The sequence below is a fragment of the Rutidosis leptorrhynchoides genome, chromosome 6 (assembly GCF_046630445.1).
Source record: "Rutidosis leptorrhynchoides isolate AG116_Rl617_1_P2 chromosome 6, CSIRO_AGI_Rlap_v1, whole genome shotgun sequence".
Lineage (NCBI taxonomy): Eukaryota > Viridiplantae > Streptophyta > Magnoliopsida > Asterales > Asteraceae > Rutidosis > Rutidosis leptorrhynchoides.
The window spans coordinates 28,787,953-28,813,277 of record NC_092338.1 but is presented as its reverse complement, the minus strand read 5'-3'; the positions used below and the strand labels follow the sequence as shown (position 1 = coordinate 28,813,277).

At 34.7% G+C, this 25,325-nt stretch overlaps 1 protein-coding gene across 1 annotated transcript in view; it reads right to left on the bottom strand.

Annotated features, from left to right (window-relative positions):
* The window catches only part of LOC139853512 (uncharacterized), a 30,724-nt gene extending 10,194 nt beyond the window's left edge, over positions 1–20,530 (bottom strand). Inside the window, exons 1-9 of the mRNA XM_071842903.1 lie at positions 20,485–20,530; positions 20,257–20,394; positions 9,173–9,502; positions 8,554–8,879; positions 7,974–8,249; positions 7,191–7,865; positions 6,714–6,891; positions 5,612–6,600; positions 4,297–4,416 (exon numbers count right to left, since the gene is read on the bottom strand). Coding sequence (XP_071699004.1) covers positions 4,297–4,416; positions 5,612–6,600; positions 6,714–6,891; positions 7,191–7,865; positions 7,974–8,249; positions 8,554–8,879; positions 9,173–9,502; positions 20,257–20,394; positions 20,485–20,530 — 3,078 coding nt within the window. The remainder of the gene's footprint in view (positions 1–4,296; positions 4,417–5,611; positions 6,601–6,713; positions 6,892–7,190; positions 7,866–7,973; positions 8,250–8,553; positions 8,880–9,172; positions 9,503–20,256; positions 20,395–20,484) is intronic.
* Between the last annotated feature and the right edge of the window lie 4,795 nt (positions 20,531–25,325).

Below are 25,325 nucleotides of genomic sequence, written 5' to 3'. Positions count from 1 at the left end.
TATCATTGGAAAGGTAATTTAACAAGGAATACAACTAAACACATTTCATCAACCAAAAACATCATTTACAATAACCGAAATCTCGTCGAGTGATCATTAAAAGTTCGTTTTCAAAGTTTCAAGTTCATAAAATGCATAAGATGATTTGGGAACTTAATACACACATATAATACGCCATTTCGTAGGTAATTACGCATATAATACTACTAAATACTTACAAACAACATTTCAAAGCATTTAATGCATCAAAATTCACATTCAAGGCTACCAAACCCTAACCAAAAATCATAAAATCACTAATCATGTTAATGTAAGGTTTTCATGTCATCCAACATACCAAAACGAAGCTAATGATGCTAGTATCACTTTTTAACACATAAGGTTTAACATCTAACAACATTTAATCAATCAAAATCAAAGATTAAACTAACTCATTTTTCATATTCAAGCTAGTTACTCAAAACAAACAAATCGAGCAACCCAAATACATGTTCATGTTAGACTTGAGCCATAGACACTAATTAACACCATTTCAAGTCAAAAACACTAAGAACATGAAATCTAGAGTTTTTAGAAAGTTACCCAAAAGAGATGAGATTAGTATCAAAACGTAGAGGATGAAGAGAGGATTCTAAAAGTACAAATCGTTTTATTGTAAGCTTCCTTGAAATGATTTAGATGATGATTTAGTGTTGATGGAGAAAAATGGGTTCTTGTTGCTAGTAAAAAAAGAAAGAAAAACGAAAAAGAAAAGATAATGGTGAATGGGAGGGAAAATGGAAGTAAGTGGGAGGTGGGTTGACTAGTTGACCTAGTCAACTAGTTTGCTCACTTGGCAATTTCAGTCCCTCGAGTTTAAAGCGGGTGCGTGAATTAACCAAACGAATTATTTTAAATACGCGAGAGTAAACGGGAGATATTATAATTACATAACGGGAATATTAAGAACATTAGTTAACGGAAGATACAAATTTATATAACGAAAGGTATTATCTAAAAAAAAAAGACGACGTTAAATTAAATTAACGGAAAAAGGCGGGTCATTACACGCTGCACCTTATCGAAGAGATAAATGTACATGATTCTAACCATGAAGGTAGATAAAAAAAGGTGAGTGAGAAAGGATTGAACCTCTTGTTGCCGATTCCCGAAAGTAGCAAGATTGGTCTTAGTTTACGCCACCAGAAGATAAAGAACTGTATGTGTGCATATCATGTGAGTGGATATGATAGCATATCCTTTCCATAGCTTATACTCCTCCATTTGTAGGAGAACAGTCTCCTTTAGGTTTTAGCATGTTCTCGATGAAAGTGTGGAGGGGTTAGTTGACTTTCCTAAAATTTCCACTTACACATTTGGAAAGCAAGGTTGCTCCCTTCCACATTTTAGACATATGGGCGACAAAGATGAGAGGAGTTTTCCCGCCCTTTTTCCTTTGAACGAGGCTAGTTGAGAATTGGACTTAATATCTTCGGGCATTGTAGGTATGGATGTCTTCGTGGTCCGATGTTCAATATTTTTCTTTCGTAATGATTTTTCTACACAGAGGTATCATCGGTCACAACCCGAAGGTAGGGTACACTATCAAACTTCTAATTTATATTGCCATATGATTTGTTTCAATTTATTAATTATCTAAAAAGAAATTAGTAATAATAATGTTAATCTCTATAAACTCGCTCTTCATTTTTCCGCTGACACTGTTCTTGTAATCTAATACACACATCCCTTTTAGAAATTGGTTTGAAAATCGGTTCCGAAAGCCTTCAAAACCGGTTTCTAAAGCGCTTTTGTAGTAGTGTATATATGTTGTCGAAGACACACTCACCACTTCTCGTGCTGTTAGCGAATATTTAGATGGAAATTTAAAAAATAAATTAAAAACTTTGAGGGGTTAAAGTGCTAACTGTGAAAGTTTAGAATTAATGGAGTGGATTAGATTTGTTTAAGTGATGATGAGTAATGTAATCCTAGTTAAGCCAATGGCACGTCATTGACAAAGACAATTATTATTAAGATAAACAAGAGTAAGTGGTGCACTAATATACTATACTAGTCCGTATAATATTAATTATTAATTATTATTAATAAATTAATCTTAATGTAAACAATTATAATTAGAGAAAGACCATAAAGCAAAAGTCATTATCAAATTGATGTTACCGTGCCTGATAGGCTGATATCACGAAACATTAAAATCTTATGTTGAATCTTCATCTCCAAGATTTGTCGGTATGAACTAAACTAGTCCAAACGTTAGATAAGATAAAAAAAAAATAAAAAAAAATCAATAATTAGTTTTGTAACAGAGATTAATTATAAGACTAACATCATATTTAATTGATAAGAGTACCACGAGTAGTGGTTCGGTGTTCGATCAACATCCTATAATGGTTGTTCAGCGTCTCTCGTGGGCCGGATATTGGTGTTCGATTGATCAAAGAACAACGACTATAAGTGATGAGAAAATGATTATACATATTTTAGTTGACAAAAGCGCAATAACAGATTGTTTAAGCGCGAAGTTAGAGGCTACGGGAAACTCAGTTCCCACAATTTTTTTTACGGTCCGGTTTAAGGTTATTGCTCGTTAAAATGGAAGGACTTGTCTAGGGTGAGGTTGATGAAGGACGCTTGATAGGTTTCATGTTCATTTTTAATTATTTAAGTAGGTAGAATACCCTCTCCTAGCTGCTCGTTAGGGATGTGTTTTTTGGCTTAATGAATTTTGTCGTCAAAAAAAAAAATGATACATTATTGATGTGATAAAGTTGGTGAAAGTAAATTTTCCGAATTATACATAGGTAATGTTTCACATATAAAAGCTTATGTCAAAGTTGTTGAAAATAATTTTGCAACCATCCACGGGTATTGATGTGGCAAAGTTGGTGAAAGTAATTTTTCAAACTATAAAGATCAAGAAATATAAAGAAAATTAGCTAACGTCTCATTTAGTCTAATGTACTCGTGTGTATAGTTGTTGAGGTTGAATATCGCTGCATATTCTCATGCAGCATGCATTGTATTAACATTTCTTTTATTATTAATAAATTATCTTGCTTTTCTCAAAAAAAAAAAAAAAAAAAAAAAAAAAAGAAAGAAAGAAAAAAAATCGAGATAGAGGAAGTAGTGAATAGTGATATACTAGTTAATAGACCTGTTAAATCACGAATTTGTTAAAAGATATTTATATAACTATTTGATAATTTTGATTCTTACAAACAAATAATTTTCTAATTACACAGTTAATTGCCACCAAGTTCAATACTCGAAAGCTAAGTCAATTTATATGACTTACCCATTAATAACTTCATTATATGAACTCACTCTTTAATAATAACTAGGTGTATTGCCCGTGCGTTGCACGAAGATGGTAATGATCGTTGTATGGTGCTTGAATGCGGCATTGTTTGAATTGGGGTTCGATACATGTTTGGCATCATTTTAAGAAGCGTATGTTACGCCCAAAAGTGGGTTAACTCTGAACCCTGTGCTAAAGTCCTAATTACCCGAAAATATAGTTTAGAGAGGGCAATGCTAATGTACTAATTGTTAAGGAAATACGAATACACATGACTAAACATAAGTGTGTAATGAACATTTGGAAGGAACGTGCTATAAATGTGGAATCAATTGAGTGATTATTATGTTGAACCAATGTTGTAGGCTTCAGTACGTGGCTCTAACGATCTTGTGGAGGGCTCGATTCTTCCTGTTCAAAAGGAGCCGAACTGCGGTGAGTTAGTTGTTAAAACTACAATGGATCGAAGACAGCGAATATTATGTGAACATGGAAAGCAATAAAAATCAGGGTTCGTGGGAGACAGTGGAGGGGTTTGTTTGTTTTTTTTTTTCCTGGCCTGCTTATACAGTTGGGATGGAATCTACACCGCATTTGAAACATTACAACTGTAACAAAACCTGTGTGTTTGAATAAACCTGATAGAGGAGAGACATGGTTAGGAAGCTGCAATGGTAATAAACGCCACAACCTGCAGTTAATGGGAGGTTTCATTAATTTTTTTAAGCTCAAATGAAAGTACATTACAGTTAACATTTTCTGCACTCAAATGTATGGGCATAGTTGTCTGACAAAGTGGATGCAGCAATGTAGTGGTTACATCCTCATGTGTATCCCAAAATAACCAGCACATACCAGGTCATGGATCAGTGGTTGGGTCGAAAGTTTGGTCAGCATAGAAACATGATTTTATCAACCTTTTTTAATAGTTTTTTGGATGGGTCTAGAGAGTATGAATGTAGTCACTGAACCACCCATTACTGGTGACCTCATACCTTTTTAAGAGATAGGCACGCTCCTAAAATCACTATTATTGGCCACGATAGGTTGAAGGTAACAGTTTCCTGCATAACGAATATAGCCAAGAGACGAAAGTAAGTAAATTTAGTGAGAATCTGAAACATGAAAATTTAAACAAACAGTTGTTTTCTCAACTGGCATTCTATAATGAGGCAGCTTCACAATTATATGAATTATAGGTTGTTAATAAAGGCATGAAGCCTTACAATTATTTAACCAAAAGGCCCACCAGCAGTGAACCCATATTGACACCTTAGATTACATCAATGCATTACAATTTCAACATGATGCAAGACGCATCTTTCTTTAACCTGCTACTGAACAATTTTGAAATTACTCCTCCATTCTTTATATTTGGTACACCTTCCTTAATATTCTATACTGCTATTGACAAAGTTCCTTGCATCTTGACACAGAATTTCATGATCACATCCAAAATTTAAATACAAAAACAGAAAAAGCCAAAAGTAACTCCAACACCTGCTATACACCAGACTGATTACAACACCAGTGATCTAGGAGTATACTTCCAGACATCAAAATCACACATAAAGAGTTTTTATGAATAGTTTTAGCAACTAACAAATATTAAACGGGTCAAATGGTTCGACAAATTTCTGAATGTATTCAGAATTTGCGTAAAACTTTTTTAGAAGTGTTTTTTATGAAACGACTTTGTTGAATGATTCCATGATGCAACTAAAGCCTTTTAGAAGACGAATTTACCTCATATGTAGCTAAAGCCTTTCAGAAAATCACGGGATTCTATAATAATTACTAAAACCTTATAATTTAATACCTTATAATTTAATGTTTTAAAAGTTAAAAAAATTATTTCTCCTTATCTATTATATAATAATTACTAAATAATTAAATGATTAGAAAATTTATTAATACTAATAATAATAATAAAGAAATATAAGATGATGATAAACTGAGATAACAGTTGGATGATAATAAGGGTTTAGTATTACCGCTATATATTGTGGTGTAAGTTGACGAAGGTTTCCTTGTACACGACATTTCTAGTGTGATTCTTAAAACAGTCAGCACTATCATTGACCAGCACGATTTTCAGGCCATCGGGATCGGTTACTCGCGAGAGAGCTACGTATAATTGACCATGGCTGAATACAGGTTTAGGGAGATATAGGCCGACCAATTTCAACGATTGCCCTTGACTTTTGTTTATCGTCATCGCATAACATGGACGCACTGGGAATTGTATTCGTTGCATTACAAAGGGCCATTTTTTTCTGTTGAAGTAAGGACAATTCTAGGTATTATTACCATTTTCCCTACATGTGATCCAGTGATGATTCTAGCTTGAAGTACGAACTTGTTAAAGTCGGTTATGATGAGGCGTGTTCCATTACACATGCCTGTGCTAGGACTGAGATTTCGTAAAAGCATTATTGGCTGGCCTAGTTTTAGTTTAAGTTTGTGAGGAGGAACGCCCAGAAAATTTAGCTTGTTTAAGAATTCAACCGGATATGAACAGTGTTGGTCGATGTTGTCAGTTGAGCTCTTGCAAATTTCATCCGAGCTTTTGAATGTCATCTTTGCACCCTGCAATTTCTTGAACATATGCTTGTTGATTTCATCAGCATCATCATTCCGAGGTGTCAAAATAGCTCTTTCACGCAAATAGTCTTCATCTTCTTGCTTGTTGATGAAATTTGGAAATATGGTGTCCACGATTGCTTCAATTGGGGGTCTGTCAGATTTTATAATGAATTCATCGGGTATCTGTATCCATGTTAGTTCATCCTCACCGTCTTTACACAATGCGGGGACCTTACCTTCACCTACATTGAGGACCCATTTATTGAATTCGTGTTTACGGGCATCAACATGACCATCGGCTGTGCATTCGTTGACCCTCATAATACGTGAAAGCGTATGCAATTCACAATGTTGCCATAAATCTGATCTATTAATACACACATGAACTACTTCTTGTCTCTTGCCTTTCGTTACTACGGGGAGTATTTGTCTGAAGTCACCTCCCAATAAAATAGGCATACCACCAAATAACTTTAATCTATTTGCATCATCTTTAGCACCCAAAATATCTCTTAAAGTTTTGTCTAACGCTTTGAAAGCGAATCGTTGGGTCATTGGAGCCTCATCCCAAATAATTAATCTGGCCTCTTGGATAAGTGCTGCAAGGTGCGTCTTTTGTTTAATGCCACATGTACTATTCTCCATTAGTTCCAGGGGGATCACAAATCGGCTATGGGCAGTCCGCCCGCCGGGTAATAGCAGTAACGCAATACCTGTGGTTTACAGGTCAGATGTGATGTAACTTGTGCACGAAATGAAAGGGCCTGTTTGTGTAAAATCTGAATAATATTGTGAAGATTAATAACTGGATGAATAATACACGTACCTGACGATGCAACTGCAAGAACAATTAAACTTTCTGATCTCAATTTTGCGAGAATGGTGTTGTATAGGAATGTTTTCCCCGTACCTCCGGGACCGTATAAGAAAAAAAGTCCTCCTTTTTTTGGGTAACTGCATGTATAACCCTTTGGTATATTGATAGTTATTCTGGGTTGAGTGAGCTGAAGAGGTTCTCATGGAGTAAATGCATTTCTTTTATATTGTGGTTTAGCTCTTCTCGAATTAGGCGGTTGTCCATTTGTGTTAGAATAGATGGGTCGGGTTGTGGTAGGTCGGGGTAATCATCCAGGGACTTTCCATTTCTATTTAATAAGCCTTGTAATTCCAATAAACAATAATTTTTAATTTGTGCCTCGGTTAGGATTAGATCAGGAAAGTTAAATAATTTCCTTCTTTTATGCAAGATGTCCTCCGATAAAGCCTCCCAACTTGATTCCCATAGTTGTAGTGGTTTACTTACGTTGCAAAAGAGTAACATAGTAACGAATAACTCGCGAAGCTGTGAACCCGTAGCCCATATTTTTGCTTCTGAGATAGCCTCAGTCCATTCCTTGTCATCATTCACTAACCCATAGGCAAAGCAAGCGTCTTTAAATGTTGGGTGTAAAACACCGTTCACAGTACGTAGGTCTTCAAAAGAGCGGGGGCCCTTAACTATGTTTAGTAACATACGAAGGTAGTAACGTTCCCCCGATGCAGGATTTGAGTAGACAATGCGACCGATGCAGGTTCGAAGTTTTCTCGGGCTCCACATTTTAGCATCTCGATTCCATACATAATGTGTAGGGATTTTTGCATAAGTCAGTGTACGTGCAAAGTCATCTTCCTTGTTTAGTTCAAACCATTGTGTGAACATCGTTTCTTTAATACTTTCCCTTCGTAAAAGTGCAGGTAGCTTTTGTGAGTCATGGAGAGTTATCGATTGCTGGTTTGGGAGGTGATAAGACAACTTAATGACTGATGGTTTAGAATAGTGGATGTCAAAGGAAAACAGCCTCCAAACAGCCTCGCATGGAGATAAATAACGACAATCTAAATAATTCCTTATCTCGTCAACGTCAATAACCTTGTCTCCACTGGCATCATCACCAGGAATCATATTTTCTTGGATGACTATTGTTGCTCGATCAGGGCCCTAGTTTAAATACATGAATAAATATTTGATTGCCCGAGATCGATTACACCACTCAACGTTGATATGGGCGTTGTATTTTAGTAACAGGTACCTGTTGTAGGGGACAACGGAGCCGTTGTCAAGTGAGGTGTTGTTTTTAGTAAACCTGACACCATTGTTTCGTCTCCTATAGTTAGCATATCCATCCTCGTCAATTGTGGTTTCTGCATAATAGGGTTTGGGGAAATGCTTGGAACATTGCCTATCAATAATGCACGGAGCGTTCATGTGGAGGCCACCGCAAGGGCCGTGTAGCATGTACTCAGTAACAGCCCGAAACCCCTCCGGATCGTCTTTTTCAGATGGGATCTCAGCTGTGATGATGTCATCAATGGCAGCCGGTGTCTTACATTTGTGAGTAGTGATCAACCATATTAGCATATGTACATGTGGCAGGCCCCGTTTCTGGAATTCAATGATATATATACCTGTAACAATAGAATTGCGTTTAAAAAATGTCAGGATGTTACTAGTATAATAGAAACTGGGTTGGTATAGTGTTATGTCTGTGTACATTTTCATAACCATATCGGGAATAAGTATAATATAATAGATGAAAGCAGGTGGAAAAAGTACCGGCTTGTCATGTTCCAAATATTTGTGTTTTCATTATGTCAGTCATCAGCCCGTCAAGTTTCTGTTTAAATACTCGAGAAACAATGTCAGGTCGGTCGGTCGATTTTTGACCAGCGATATAGGAGATCATCATATCAATCTCGGGCCATCGAGGGTTGGAAGTGAAAGTGATAAACAAATTGAGGTTATCATATTCCCGGCATAAAGCCATTGCATCCTGGTAGTTTTGAACCATGTAGCGTGGGCTTCCTGTGTGCGAAGATGGTAGAATAATTCGTTTCCCAATTGAAGTGGCTGATGTATCTCCCCGTGTAACAGCATCACAAACGTTGTTGTAAAGTTCTAGGCGTAGCTCATTTTGGTTGTGTCTGAGCCACTTCAGCCTTTGTTCTTCAATAGCTGTATAAGCGTCAACCAAGTATTGCTAGAATAGTAGGCCACCTCTAAGAATCGTTGTCTCCTCACTTTCCCATTGCTGAATTCTGTAACAGTAGTATTCTCTCATGGTGACGTGACTGCGGGTTGTTTGCCTTTTGCCACTATTCGTGTGATATGGTATCTCCTTATGGTAACCGGTTTCCCCATATGAAAATAGCAATGGGTATTGCAATGCCATATATAACTGGTGTAGTTCAGATATGCGATGTGGGGCGTAATTTTTTTTTTAACAATGATATCCCGTGTTGAGTTACAGTGGCCAAAGTCCCCAGTAATTAACGCAGCAACTTCAGCGACATTAGGCGTATTATATTGCCGTGAGGTCGTTACCTTCGCGAGTAGACGGAGATCACAATCTGACATTGCATTGTTACTTGACCAATCGCGTGCCATACGAAAGGCTTGTGCAACGGCACTTGATTCATCAAGCATGATAATCAGGTTATTCGTAAGTGCTTCGTCAAGCGAGGTTCTTGAATCAGCTTCCAGAAAGGCGGACATGCGGTTTTTTACCTCATTTTGGGTGTCATGAAAATAAATTTGTGCATATTTTGGTCGACCTCCTTCTTCTGGTAATAGCGAGCCTATTTTATGGTATGTCTGACCACTGATTCTAAATGTATAAGGACCCCGGCCCCGGTTGACAGAGTGGTCGATTTTGGCACCGAATGACGTGAAAGAAAACATGCTATTATAAATCCGTATTTGTTCTCGGTTTGTTCTCGGAATTTTGCGCCCGCGGGTTCATTGTATTCAAGCAGTGTTTTTAACAGTGCAGGAGGCTCCTTCAATTTCGGAAGCAAGACTTTACCATTTTGGCAGCACATCGAGAAGGGGGGGGGTTTCTTGTGTTCTTGGGTTTATTGTTCCTTTCTTCATACCACATTGTAGCATCACAGTTGCGACATCTATGCGTTGGTGGTCCGTGGTTATAATAATACATACTTGAGCCTAAAAAATGCACACAACAAAGTTTTAGATGACGAAGTAGTGGCCAAAGCGTAACAAACAGGTTTCAATGTTCAGACAGCCTAAGCACGATGTTCAAATAGCCACTCAAAGCAAACTGTGTAATTAATAAGTACTTAGACAGCCGAATAAGTACCTGATGAATTCAACGCGATCTGTGAAATGTCCCGTTCTTATTGATTAAAAACGTTCCATATTAATTGATTTCGTTGCGAGGTTTTGACCTCTATATGAGACGTTTTTCAAAGACTGCATTCATTTTAAAACAAACCATAACCTTTATTTCATCAATAAAGGTTTAAAAAGCTTTACGTAGATTATCAAATAATGATAATCTAAAATATCCTGTTTACACACGACTATTACATAATGGTTTACAATACAAATATGTTACAACGAAATAAGTTTCTTGAATGCAGTTTTTACACAATATCATACAAGCATGGACTCCAAATCTTGTCCTTATTTAAGTATGCGACAGCGAAAGCTCTTAATAATCACCTGAGAATAAACATGCTTAAAACGTCAACAAAAATGTTGGTGAGTTATAGGTTTAACCTATATATATCAAATCGTAACAATAGACCACAAGATTTCATATACATTCCATACATAGAGATAAAAATCATTCATATGGTGAACACCTGGTAACCGACATTAACAAGATGCATATATTAGAATATCCCCATCATTCCGGGACACTCTTCGGATATGATATAAATTTCGAAGTACTTAAGCATCCGGTACTTTGGATGGGGTTTGTTAGGCCCAATAGATCTATATTTAGGATTCGCGTCAATTAGGGTGTCTGTTCCCTAATTCTTAGATTACCAGACTTAATAAAAAGGGGCATATTCGATTTCGATAATTCAACCATAGAATGTAGTTTCACGTACTTGTGTCTATTTTGTAAATCATTTATAAAACCTGCATGTATTCTCATCCCAAAAATATTAGATTTTAAAAGTGGGACTATAACTCACTTTCACATATTTTTACTTCGTCGGGAAGTAAGACTTGGCCACTGGTCGATTCACGAACCTATAACAAATATGTACATATATATCAAAGTATGTTCAAAATATATTTTCAACATTTTTAATACGTTTTAATGTTTTAAGTTTATTAAGTGAGCTGTCCTCGTTAGTAACCTACAACTAGTTGTCCACAATTAGATGTACAGAAATAAATCGATGTATATTATCTTGAATCAATCCACGACCCAGTGTATACAAGTCTCAGGCTAGATCACAACTCAAACTATATATATTTTTTGGAATCAACCTCAACCCTGTATAGCTAACTCCGACATTACTGCATATAGAGTGTCTATGGTTGTTCCAAATAATATATATAGATGGGTCGATATGATAAGTCAAAACATTTGCATACGTGTCTATGGTATCCCAAGATTACATAATATATTAGAATACATGTATAATACAATATAAGTTAGCTAGGATATGATTTGTATAGAATTGTTAATATTTCCCGTAGCTACTAAAATCAAAAAATATCCAATCTTGTTTTACCCATAACTTCTTCATTTTAAATCCGTTTTGAGTGAATTAAATTGCTATGGTTTCATATTGAACTCTATTTTATGAATCTAAACAGAAACAGTATAGGTTTATAGTCAGAAATATAAGTTACAAGTCATTTTTGTAAGAGGTAGTCATTTCAGTCGAAAGAACGACGTCTTGATGACCATTTTAAAAAACATACTTCCACTTTGAGTTTAACCATGATTTTTGGATATAGTTTCATGTTCATAAGAAAAATCATTTTCCTAGAAGGACAACTTTTAAATCAAAGTTTATCATAGTTTTTAATTATCAAACCCAAAACAGCCCACGGTGTTACTACAACGGCGTATATCCGGTTTTACGGTGTTTTTTGTGTTTTCTGATTTTAAATCATTAAGTTAGCATATCATATAGATATAGAACATGTGTTTAGTTGATTTTAAAAGTCAAGTTAGAAGGATTAACTTTTGTTTGCGAACAAGTTTAGAATTAACTAAACTATGTTCTAGTGATTTCAAGTTTAAACCTTCGAATAAGATAGCTTTATATGTATGAATCGAATGATGTTATGAACATCATTACTACCTCAAGTTTTCTGGATAAAACTATCGGAAATGAGAAAAATGGATCTAGCTTCAAAGGATCCTTGGATGGCTTGAAAGTTCTTGAAGCAGAATCATGACACGAAAACAAGTTCAAGTAAGATTTTCACTCGAAATAAGATTGTTATAGTTATAGAAATTGAATCAAAGTTTGAATATGAGTATTACCTTGTATTAGAAATATATCTTACTATAAATAAGAAAGATTTCTTGAGGTTGGATGATCACTCTAGCAGATTAGAAGTAAGCTAGCAAACTTGGAAGTATTCTTGATTTTATGAAACTAGAACTTGTAGAATTTATGAAGAACACTTAGAACTTGAAGATAGAACTTGAGAGAGATCAATTAGATGAAGAAAATTGAAGAATGAAATTGTTTGTAGGTATTTTTGGTCGTTGGTGTATGGATTAGATATAAAGGATATGTAATTTTGTTTTCATGTAAATAAGTCATGAATGATTACTAATATTTTTGTAATTTTATGAGATATTTCATGCTAGTTGCCAAATTATTATATTATCATGATATTATGATGTACGAATATCTCTTAATATGATATATATACATTAAATGTCGTTACAACGATAATCGTTACATATATGTCTCGTTTCAAAATCATTAAGTTAGTAGTCTTGTTTTTACATATGTAGTTCATTGTTAATATACTTAATGATATGTTTACTTATCATAATATCATGTTAACTATATATATAACCATATATATGTCATCATATAGTTTTTACAAGTTTTAACGTTCGTGAATCACCGGTCAACTTGGGTGGTCAATTGTCTATATGAAACCTATTTCAATTAATCAAGTCTTAACAAGTTTGATTGCTTAACATGTTGGAAAAACTTAATCATAAAAATTTCGTTTAATATATATATAAACATGTAAAAGTTCGGGTCACTACAGTACCGACCCGTTAAATAAATTTCGTCCCGAAATTTTAAGCAGTTGGAGGTATTGACGTCTCTTCTGGAAATAAATGCGGGTATTTCTTCTTCATCTGATCTTCTTGTTCCCAGGTGAACTCGGGTCCTCTACGAGCATTCCATCGAACCTTAACAATTGGTATCTTGTTTTGCTTAAGTCTTTTAACCTCACGATCCATTATTTCGACGGGTTCTTCGATGAATTGAAGTTTTTCGTTGATTTGGATTTCATCTAACGAAATAGTGAGATCTTCTTTAGCAAAACATTTCTTCAAATTCGAGACATGGAAAGTGTTATATACAGCAGCGAGTTGTTGAGGTAACTCAGGTCGGTAAGCTACTAGTCCGACACGATCAATAATCTTGAATGGTCCAATATACCTTGGATTTAATTTCCCTCGTTTACCAAATCGAACAACGCCTTGTATTGAGTATCTGGTTTTATGAGCTTCTCTAAGTACCATTTCTCTCATATCTCCAAATTTTGGTACCCAAATCCTTTCAGCCCTATACCGGGTTCCGTCTTCCCGAATATTAAGATGCTTCTCCGATCCTTTGGGTATTTCATCCTTTAAATTTCCCTCTTTTAAAACTCCTTGTTGCGCCTCCTTTATTTGAGTAGTAAGGTTATTGTGAATCATTATATTCATAGATTTTACTCGAATGGGTTCTCTGTCCTTCCTGCTCAAGGCGTCGGCTACCACATTTGCCTTCCCCGGGTGGTAACGAATCTCAAAGTCTTAATCATTCAGCAATTCAATCCACCTACGCTGCCTCATATTCAGTTGTTTCTGATTAAATATGTGTTGAAGACTTTTGTGGTCGGTATATATAATACTTTTGACCCCATATAAGTAGTGCCTCCAAGTCTTTAATGCAAAAACAACCGCGCCTAATTCCAAATCATGCGTCGTATAATTTTGTTCATGAATCTTCAATTGTCTAGACGCATAAGCAATTACTTTCGTTCGTTGCATTAATACACAACCGAGACCTTGCTTTGATGCGTCACAATAAATCACAAAATCATCATTCCCTTCAGGCAATGACAATATAGGTGCCGTAGTTAGCTTTTTCTCCAATAACTGAAACGTTTTCTCTTGTTCATCCTTCCATTCAAATTTTTTCCCTTTATGCGTTAATGCAGTCAAGGGTTTTGCTATTCTGGAAAAGTCTTGGATGAACCTTCTGTAGTAACCAGCTAGTCCTAAAAATTGGCGTATGTGTTTCGGAGTTTTTGGGGTTTCCCACTTTTCAACGGTTTCTATCTTTGCCGGATCCACCTTAATACCTTCTTTGTTCACTATGTGACCGAGGAATTGAACTTCTTCCAACCAAAATGCACACTTTGAAAACTTAGCGTACAATTCTTCCTTTCTCAATACTTCTAACACCTTTCTCAAATGTTCACCGTGTTCTTGGTCATTCTTTGAGTAAATAAGTATGTCATCAATGAAAACAATGACAAACTTGTCAAGGTATGGTCCACATACTCGATTCATAAGGTCCATGAACACAGCTGGCGCATTAGTTAAACTAAACGGCATGACCATAAACTCGTAATGACCGTAACGTGTTCTGAAAGCAGTCTTTGGAATATCATCTTCTTTCACCCGCATTTGATGATATCCGGAACGTAAGTCAATCTTTGAATAAACAGACGAGCCTTGTATTTGATCAAATAAGTCGTCGATTCTCGGTAGTGGGTAGAGGTTCTTGATGGTAAGTTTGTTCAACTCTCGGTAGTCGATACACAACCTGAATGTACCATCTTTCTTCTTGACAAACAAAACAGGAGCTCTCCACGGTGATGTGCTTGGTCGAATGAAACCACGCTCTAAAAGTTCTTGTAATTGGCTTTGCAGTTCTTTCATCTCGCTGGGTACGAGTCTGTAAGGAGCATGAGCTATTGGTGCCGCTCCTGGTACAAGATCTATTTGAAATTCAACGGATCGATGTGGGGGTAATCCCGATAATTCTTTCGGAAATACATCGGGAAATTCTTTTGCGACGGGAACATCATTGATGCTCTTTTCTTCAGTTTGTACTTTCTCGACGTGTGCTAGAACAGCATATCAACCTTTTCTTATTAGTTTTTGTGCCTTCAAATTACTAATAATATGTAGCTTCGTGTTGCTCTTTTCTCCGTACACCATTAAGGGTTTTCCTTTTTCTCGTATAATGCGAATTGCATTTTTGTAACAAACGATCTCTGCTTTCACTTCTTTCAACCAATCCATACCGATTATCACACCAAAACTCCCTAACTCTACTGGTATCAAGTCAATCTTAAATGTTTCGCTAACCAGTTTAATTTCTCGATTCCGACATATATTATCTGCTGAAATTAATTTACCATTTGCTAACCGTTATGACCGTTATACTCTACTGGTATAACCGTTATGACCATTAGCTAGGCAGCATGTTGTAATGTCGTCAAAAGGACGAGGGTTTCGTAATGACCAACAGTCTCGTAATAACCTAAAAACCTCATTTCTTACCCCAATTACCGACTCCGTCACTTGTGGGAACGTTTTGTTTAATAGTTGTAGCCCGATGTTCTTGTTCTCACTTTGGTGAGAAGCGAACATTACTAACCCGTAAGCATAACATGCTTCTTTATGTTGCATGTTAGCCGCTTTTTCTAAATCACGAAGTCCTATATTCGGATATATTGAGTCAAAATAATTTCTTAACCCATTGCGTAAAATAGCATTTGGGTTCCCCGCAATATATGCGTCAAAATAAACACATTGTAACTTATGGATTTCCCAATGTGATATCCCCCATCTTTCGAACGAAAGCCTTTTATAAACCAAGGCATTCTTGGAACGTTCTTCGAATGTCTTACAAACTGATCTCGCCTTAAATAGTTGTGCCGAGGAATTATGACCGACTCTAGACAAGATTTCATCAATCATGTCTCCGGGTAGGTCTCTTAAAATATTGGGTTGTCTATCCATTTTGTGTTTTTATACTGTAAAATAGACAAGAGTTAGATTCATAAAAAAAATACTTATTAATACAAGCAATTTTTACGTATATCATAAAGCATAAGCACACGATATTACATATATTACACCACACGAATACAACTATCTTATTCCGAATCGTTCGTTTCTTTTTCTTCGGTTTTGGTTCATTTTGCAAATTTTCTAGGGATATATGATGTTCCCCTAATACGAGCCATCGTTTTCCACATTGGTTTAGAAAAACCTGGTGGTTTAGAGGTTCCCGGGTTTTTGTCACAACTTAAGAAATACGGGTGTTGACGTTACATATAAAGTTCATCGGGTTTGGAATCAAATTTCTCTATTTTTATGCCCTTTCCCTTATTGTTCTCTTTTGCCTTATTAAATTGTGTTGGGGTAATTTCTATAACATCATCGGAATCCTTGTCGGGATCCGATTCATCGGAGAATTGGTAATCCTCCCAATACTTTGCTTCCTTGGCGGAAACACCATTGACCATAATTAACTTTGGTCGGTTGGTTGAGGATTTTCTTCTACTTAACCATTTTATTATTTCCCCCACTGGTTCTATTTCTTCTTCCGGTTCCGATTCTTCTTCCGGTTTCGATTCTTCTTCCGGTTCCTCTTCAGGAACTTGTGAATCAGTCCACGAATCATTCCAATTTACATTTGACTCTTCATTATTATTAGGTGAGTCAATGGGACTTGTTCTAGAGGTAGACATCTATCACATAATATCAAACACGTTAAGAGATTAATATATCACATAATATTTACATGTTAATAATATATAGTTTTCAACAAAAATGTTAAGCAATCATTTTTAAAGAAAATACGGTCGAAGTCCAGACTCACTAATGCATCCTAACAAACTCAATAAGACACACTAATGCAAATTTTCTAGTTCTCTAAAAACAACGCTCTGATACCAACTGAAATGTCCCGTTCTTATTGATTAAAAACGTTCCATATTAATTGATTTCGTTGCGAGGTTTTGACCTCTATATGAGACGTTTTTCAAAGACTGCATTCATTTTAAAACAAACCATAACCTTTATTTCATCAATAAAGGTTTAAAAAGCTTTACGTAGATTATCAAATAATGATAATCTAAAATATCCTGTTTACACACGACTATTACATAATGGTTTACAATACAAATATGTTACAACGAAATAAGTTTCTTGAATGCAGTTTTTACACAATATCATACAAGCATGGACTCCAAATAATAGAGATAAAAATCCCATACATAGAGATAAAAATCATTCATATGGTGAACACCTGGTAACCGACATTAACAAGATGCATATATAAGAATATCCCCATCATTCCGGGACACCCTTCGGATATGATATAAATTTCGAAGTACTAAAGCATCCGGTACTTTGGATGGGGTTTGTTAGGCCCAATAGATCTATCTTTAGGATTCGCGTCAATTAGGGTGTCTGTTCCCTAATTCTTAGATTACCAGACTTAATAAAAAGGGGCATATTCGATTTCGATAATTCAACCATAGAATGTAGTTTCACGTACTTGTGTCTATTTTGTAAATCATTTATAAAACCTGCATGTATTCTCATCCCAAAAATATTAGATTTTAAAAGTGGGACTATAACTCACTTTCACAGATTTTTACTTCGTCGGGAAGTAAGACTTGGCCACTGGTCGATTCACGAACCTATAACAAATATGTATATATATATCAAAGTATGTTAAAAATATATTTTCAACATTTTTAATACGTTTTAATATTTTAAGTTTATTAAGTCGGCTGTCCTCGTTAGTAACCTACAACTAGTTGTCCACAATTAGATGTACAGAAATAAATCGATATATATTATCTTGAATCAATCCACGATCCAGTGTATACAAGTCTCAGACTAGATCACAACTCAAACTATATATATTTTTTGGAATCAACCTCAACCCTGTATAGCTAACTCCGACATTACTGCATATAGAGTGTCTATGGTTGTTCCAAATAATATATATAGATGGGTCAATATAATATGTCAAAACATTTGCATACGTGTCTATGGTATCCCAAGATTACATAATATATTAGAATAAATGTATAATACAATATAAGTTAGCTAGGATATGATTTGAATAGAATTGTTAATATTTCCCGTAGCTACTAAAATCAAAAAATATCCAATCTTGTTTTACCCATAACTTCTTCATTTTAAATCCGTTTTGAGTGAATCAAATTGCTATGGTTTCATATTGAACTCTATTTTATGAATATAAACAGAAAAATATAGGTTTATAGTCAGAAATATAAGTTACAAGTCATTTTTTAAGAGGTAGTCATTTCAGTCGAAAGAACGACATCTTGATGACCATTTTAAAAAACATACTTCCACTTTGAGTTTAACCATGATTTTTGGATATAGTTTCATGTTCATAAGAAAAATCATTTTCCCAGAATAACAACTTTTAAATCAAATTTTATCATAGTTTTTAATTATCAAACCCAAAACAGCCCATGGTGTTACTACAACGGCGTATATCCGGTTTTACGGTGTTTTTCGTGTTTTCCGGTTTTAAATCATTAAGTTAGCATATCATATAGATATAGAAAATGTGTTTAGTTGATTTTAAAAGTCAATTTAGAAGGATTAACTTTTATTTGCGAACAAGTTTAGAATTAACTAAACTATGTTCTAGTGATTTCAAGTTTAAACCTTCGAATAAGATAGCTTTATATGTATGAATCGAATGATGTTATGAACATCATTAATACCTCAAGTTTTCTAGATAAAACTACTGGAAATGAGAAAAATGGATCTAGCTTCAAAGGATCCTTGGATGGCTTGAAAGTTCTTGAAGCAGAATCATGACACGAAAACAAGTTCAAGTAAGATTTCCACTCGAAATAAGATTGTTATAGTTATAGAAATTGAATCAAAGTTTGAATATGAGTATTACCTTGTATTAGAAATATATCTTATTGTAAATAAGAAAGATTTCTTGAGGTTGGATGATCACTCTACCAGGTTAGAAGTAAGCTAGCAAACTTGGAAGTATTCTTGATTTTATGAAACTAGAACTTGTAGAATTTATGAAGAACACTTAGAACTTGAAGATAGAACTTGAGAGAGATCAATTAGATGAAGAAAATTGAAGAATGAAAGTGTTTGTAGGTGTTTTTGGTCGTTAGTGTATGGATTAGATATAAAGGATATGTAATTTTGTTTTCATGTAAATAAGTCATGAATGATTACTCATATTTTTGTAATTTTATGAGATATTTCATGCTAGTTGCCAAATGATGGTTCCCACATGTGTTAGGTGACTCACATGGGCTGCTAAGAGCTGATCATTGGAGTGTATATACCAATAGTACATACATCTAAAAGCTGTGTATTGTACGAGTACGAATACGGGTGCATACGAGTAGAATTGTTGATGAAACTGAACGAGGATGTAATTGTAAGCATTTTTGTTAAGTAGAAGTATTTTGATAAGTGTCTTGAAGTCTTTCAAAAGTGTATGAGTACATATTAAAACACTACATGTATATACATTTTAACTGAGTCGTTAAGTCATCGTTAGTCGTTACATGTAAATGTTGTTTTGAAACCTTTAGGTTAACGATCTTGTTAAATGTTGTTAACCCAATGTTTATAATATCTAATGAGATTTTAAATTATTATATTATCATGATATTATGATGTGCGAATATCTCATAATATGATATATATACATTAAATGTCGTTACAATGATAATCGTTACATATATGTCTCGTTTCAAAATCATTAAGTTAGTAGTCTTGTTTTTACATATGTAGTTCATTGTTAATATACTTAATGATATGTTTACTTATCATAATATCATGTTAACTATATATATAACCATATATATGTCATCATATAGTTTTTACAAGTTTTAACATTCGTGAATCACCGGTCAACTTGGGTGGTCAATTGTCTATATGAAACCTATTTCAATTAATCAAGTCTTAACAAGTTTGATTGCTTAACATGTTGGAAACACTTAATCATAAAAATTTCATTTAATATATATATAAATATGGAAAAGTTCGGGTCACTACAATCTGTATGGCCGTTTTACCATGGCATGGTTTCTGTCTAGTTAATCCACCTGATACAGGGGTAAATAGAGTTTAGGAATTGGACTGCATAATAGGAGAAGGGAAATATTATTATACATGTGGCTTACTTGTTGGCGTAGTTGTTCGGGCCTGGTCATGGCTGTTAAAAAGAAGATTTCCTGCCAGAAGAAGTCTGTGAGTGTGGCTTATGTAAGTGAGTGACAACAATTGGCTGATGAGTCTAATGTTAGGTGAGAGCAGATATAGTACCTGGTTCCTGAGACAATCTTTCATTTAACTTTAGACCACAAAACATCCGTTTTTTACCATCAGATGTATGCACGGTTGCTGAGTAAATTGATATAGGACCATTGAATAGTTCTGCAAGGGATACATACTGAGCACTGCCTGCTATTTACATGTTTTAAAAGAAAGCAAAGGTAAAATTATGAAACTATATAAATATAAACATAAACATGTAAACAACAAATGACCTACCTTTAGCAATGTTGGTGGATGAGGATGCAATATCAGTTGCAGGCATATTAGATGAACGATTTTGGGGCTGTGTAAGTTTTTTTTTTTTTTTTTTGGAGAGGGTGAAGTATGTAGCCTGATGAAGTTACTGAAGGTTTCATAGACAATAGGTATTGTGAGCATGGGCTTAATAGGTTGGTGAGGTTATAATGTAACAACAACTCTTTGTATTTCCAAACAATTTATTAGCCTTAGGGTTACTAATATGTTAGATGCATGGGCTGGGAAGAGTTACAAAAGGCAAAGCTGAAAGAATACGATAATTAATTAGCATAATAAGTAGTGTTTCTTAAAAGAAGCTGAAAAATCTGTATATATATATATATACACACACACACACATATATATATATATATATATACACAAATATAGATATATATGTATATATATATATATATATATATATATATGTACATATTTATACATATATATGCTTATATATAGATATATATACATGAATCTATGTATCGATATAGTATATATATACATATATATAAACCTACATATATATAGATATGGACACTTGTTTATATATCTATACAGTTATATATACATTTACATACATAAATATAGAGGTATATATATATATCTGTATATATGTGTATATATATATATACACACAGATATATTCAAAGATGTAGGCCTTAAAGTGTCAGTATGAGAAGTATGATGCAAAGAAAGTTCCAGCGAGGAGAGTTGGATGAAGGAGGAGAGTACCAAAAAGAAGGGTGAGGAAAAACTAATCAACATACAAAGCCGTTGCAGTTTTTTAATCACAGATACATGAATGGCATTGAAAAGTAAGCGGGCATCTAATAACGCTATGAATGTATACAGTTACAAAAGTAGGCCTAAATTCTTTGTGTGTTGTACAATGGCAGCTTGTTACCATAGGTGCAGACAGTTCTGTAATCGTAAGTGGAGATAGTTTGGCGAGCAATAACCCACTCCTAATAATGCAGGCTAAAATAGACACCCTAAGCATAAGGCACCATGCTACAGTCAAAATGCTTACACCTTAATAAACGGTTCATAGTGGCCGACTGTTACCATTGCACCCAAGCTGACTATGCTGACTGGCACCGAATCATTTATTAATGGTACATGAATCTGCCCAGGAAACATATAAATCTGTGTACATACTACAAAGAATGCCAGAAATACAAAAGGTGGGGTTTGCCCCACTTGGTAATGTAGGTATCTCTATCAACAAATGCCGGCATCTTTAGCTACGGCCAAAGGCTGTTGCTTATAATGGCATTGGTGGACACAACAATCAAACACAGGGGAAACAGAATATGAAGTCAAAGGCCGAAGCAAATATGCCAGATAGGAGTGGACATTATAATCGAAAAACATGCATTATGCTGTTAAAACTTGCATAATAAACAAACCAAAAAGTAGTGCAAACAACTCATGTTCGACAAATCCAACATCACAAAAGCAAGGGCTCAACATAATGAGCTATTTATTGACAAATAAAGGGAAACCTACTATTCGGGTCACACATCCTCCTTCTTAGGTGTGCTATCTTCACCAGCAGTCTCTTCATCCTCCGAGTCGGTGGTAACGACAAACCTAACAAACAGTTTAAAAGGCAAATGTGAGAATCGAGACAACATCTAAACGAACGACACGTGATATGTAGATGATCATCTGTATATAAATTGATGAGTGTATATATATATATATATATACATATATATACATATATATATGTGTGTGTGTGTATATATGTATATTTATATGTTTATGTATGTGCATATATATATATATATATATATATATATATATATATATATATATATATATATATATATATATATATATATATATATATATATATATATATATATATATATATAGGTCTCTGTGTGTGTTTGTACCCCTGCCATATATGTAAACTAAAGGCTGTGATAAAAGAAACGACTTACTTGCGCCAATTGACACGCTCCAAATCCTTTGCAGGCGTAGGAACCTCAATGATCCTCTTCAGTGTTTTGGGTGTCGACAATGGTTGAGCAGCTACACAGGATGACGTGGAGCTTGTAGGTACGAGGGTTTCCATGATTGCTGGGGGGTCCGGATGCGCTGGAACAGGCTCGTCTGCATAGACCTTAATGCAATTGAAGCTCTCGTATGGGCCCTGATCATAGTACGACGCCGTCTTCAACAGAACCACCTTTGTGGTGCCCAGGAGGTTTGCAAGTGCATTCGGAAGTACAGTGTTACATGTTTCCTGGATACGATAAAGCTTGTTAGATGGGTTATATTGGGGGAACAAATTGGGTGTAAAACTGGCCTCTTACCTCATCAACTTCAGCTAGCAGAGCCTTGGCAGTGCTTTTTGTCACCCACTCGGCAGTGTCATCGAAGAGCACCATGACTGTTTTTGCTGTCTCATAGTCATCTCGCACATCGCATATTACGCGGAACCTGCAGAAAAGTAGTTGAAATAAAATTTGGGAGTCTGACTACCAAGGTTACAAAGGGAAATCATCTTTCAAAAAACACCCAGTGCTGCTAAAATGCGCTAAAAACCTCGTGATTGGTTCGGGAACATTAGCCTGGCATGATTCGCACCAGTGGTGGCCAGATCTCCTTTCTAGGCCCTTCCTTGCTTACAGACGCTGCAAGTGTTGTAGTACCAAAAGTGTTTCATGCGGATGTTGACAATTTCCACCTCACACTTGAAAACGTCGGCTGTCTAAACGGGGCGTCAAATAATTGTAAAGCAAGTTAGCGGGCAACATTAGCTGGGAATAGTGAGTGAAAAGGAAGCTTGGGTGATACTTACAATGTTCTTCTTGCCCTTGCGCGCCATATCAAGTAGCTCTCGAAGCGTTCCTTCATTGGGTGGTGGCAAATGCCACCCTGGAGCAGATGGCTACTGAAAGGACCGCTCCTAATCCATCCGGACGAAGTCCATATCGATTATAAATGAATCACAATAGTTGGTCACATTGCTAGGTACTTGATCCCTATATGATACATTTTACAAAAGTTGCATTTGTTTTAAAAAGACAACCTTTCATTACATCAATAGTTGCAGGCATGTGTATCATTTCATCGTATTCAAATGACCTAATCTATCATTTACTTAATAATAATCTCTAATGAACTTCAATGACTCGAATGCAACATCTTTTTGAAATATGGCATGAATGGCCCCAAGTAATATCTTTAATATGAGCTAATGCACGGCGGAAGATTTTTTTAATTCCTGAGAATAAACATGCTTTAAAACGTCAACATAAAGTTCGTGAGATATAGGTTTGATGCTAGCAGCGTTATAACTATGGACCACAAGATTTCATATTCATAAACATAATACACTCGCAAGGGTGTGTAAAGCATTCTAAGTGGTTGAGCACTTGGTAACCATACTTAACATTTAATCAACGTCGCATATTCCCTTTATTATGAAATCTCCCTACACTGTACCAAGTGTAGTAACAAAACGAAGTAATGTGCAACCGTTGAATACTGGTCGTCCAGTCCGGTTGGGGTTGTCAGGACCGATAGATCTATCAACAGGATTTGCGTTTACAATACCCATGTAAATATTAGTTACCAAGCTACAGGGAAATATGCCAGTGGTACAACTCAACGTAGATTGTATTTTTAATTATTTGTGTCCATAACGTAAATCATAAAATGCATGTATTCTCATCCCGAAATATTTAGAGTTTAAAAATGGGACTATATACTCACCATACTGTATTTTGTAGTAAAAATACATATAACATCATTGAACAAGTGTAAGGTTGGCATTGGATTCACGAACCTATTTCATTAATGTATATATTAAAACACATAATGAGCATATAATGGTATTCAATCCAGTTTATATATCTTAATTATAAAATGTATTACTTGTTAAAATATTAATGTATTTATTATTCCTAATACAATATATATCTATATATGTTATTTTTATATTAAAATAGTGAATTAGGTATACTTATGACATATGTAATAATTATATTTTTATATAATTATCTTTTGGTTTGTCAAAATAATAATGATAATACTAATTTAATGATATTTATACTAATAATGAGATTTAATAATGATATTGATAATAATAATAATTTTGATCATAACCTTAATCATTGTATTTGTAATAATAAATAATAATGATAATGATAGTATAAATAAAATAATAACAATGATAATACTAATACTTATTTTAGTAATAATAATAATAATAATAATAATAATAATAATAATAATAATAATAATAATAATAATAATAATAATAATAATAATAATAATAATAATAATAATAATAATAATAATAATAATAATAATAATAATAGAAATAAATTAAGAGATTATACCCCTTGGAAAGCTTTCATAAAAAGATTTGCCCAAGACCGAGCTCGAACCCGCGACCTCCCATTCACACTACACTCCCACAAACCATTCGAGCTATTCTACTTTTCTATTATTATAACCACCCCGAATATTTATAACCCGTATATTCCTGTGTTTATCTCCTTCTTCCTCTAAATTCAAATTAACCGAGGTAATAATCAATAACAATAACAAGTTTAGGATTTTAATTAAGACCAGCAATTGAAATGAAAACATTATGTAATAGGTGATTGAATTAATCGAGTTAAGATAAAAGAAATTCAGTAACAGTAGTCTGCTCGATGAACTTATAAACTTTAAATCGGTTTTTGAGTTTGAGCTCATTTTAGATGAAAGTCACAACATGAATTAGATAGTAAAACGTTTCTAAAAACTTTATGGACCCTCAATTAGTACTGAAACACCAAATTGAATTCGAATTT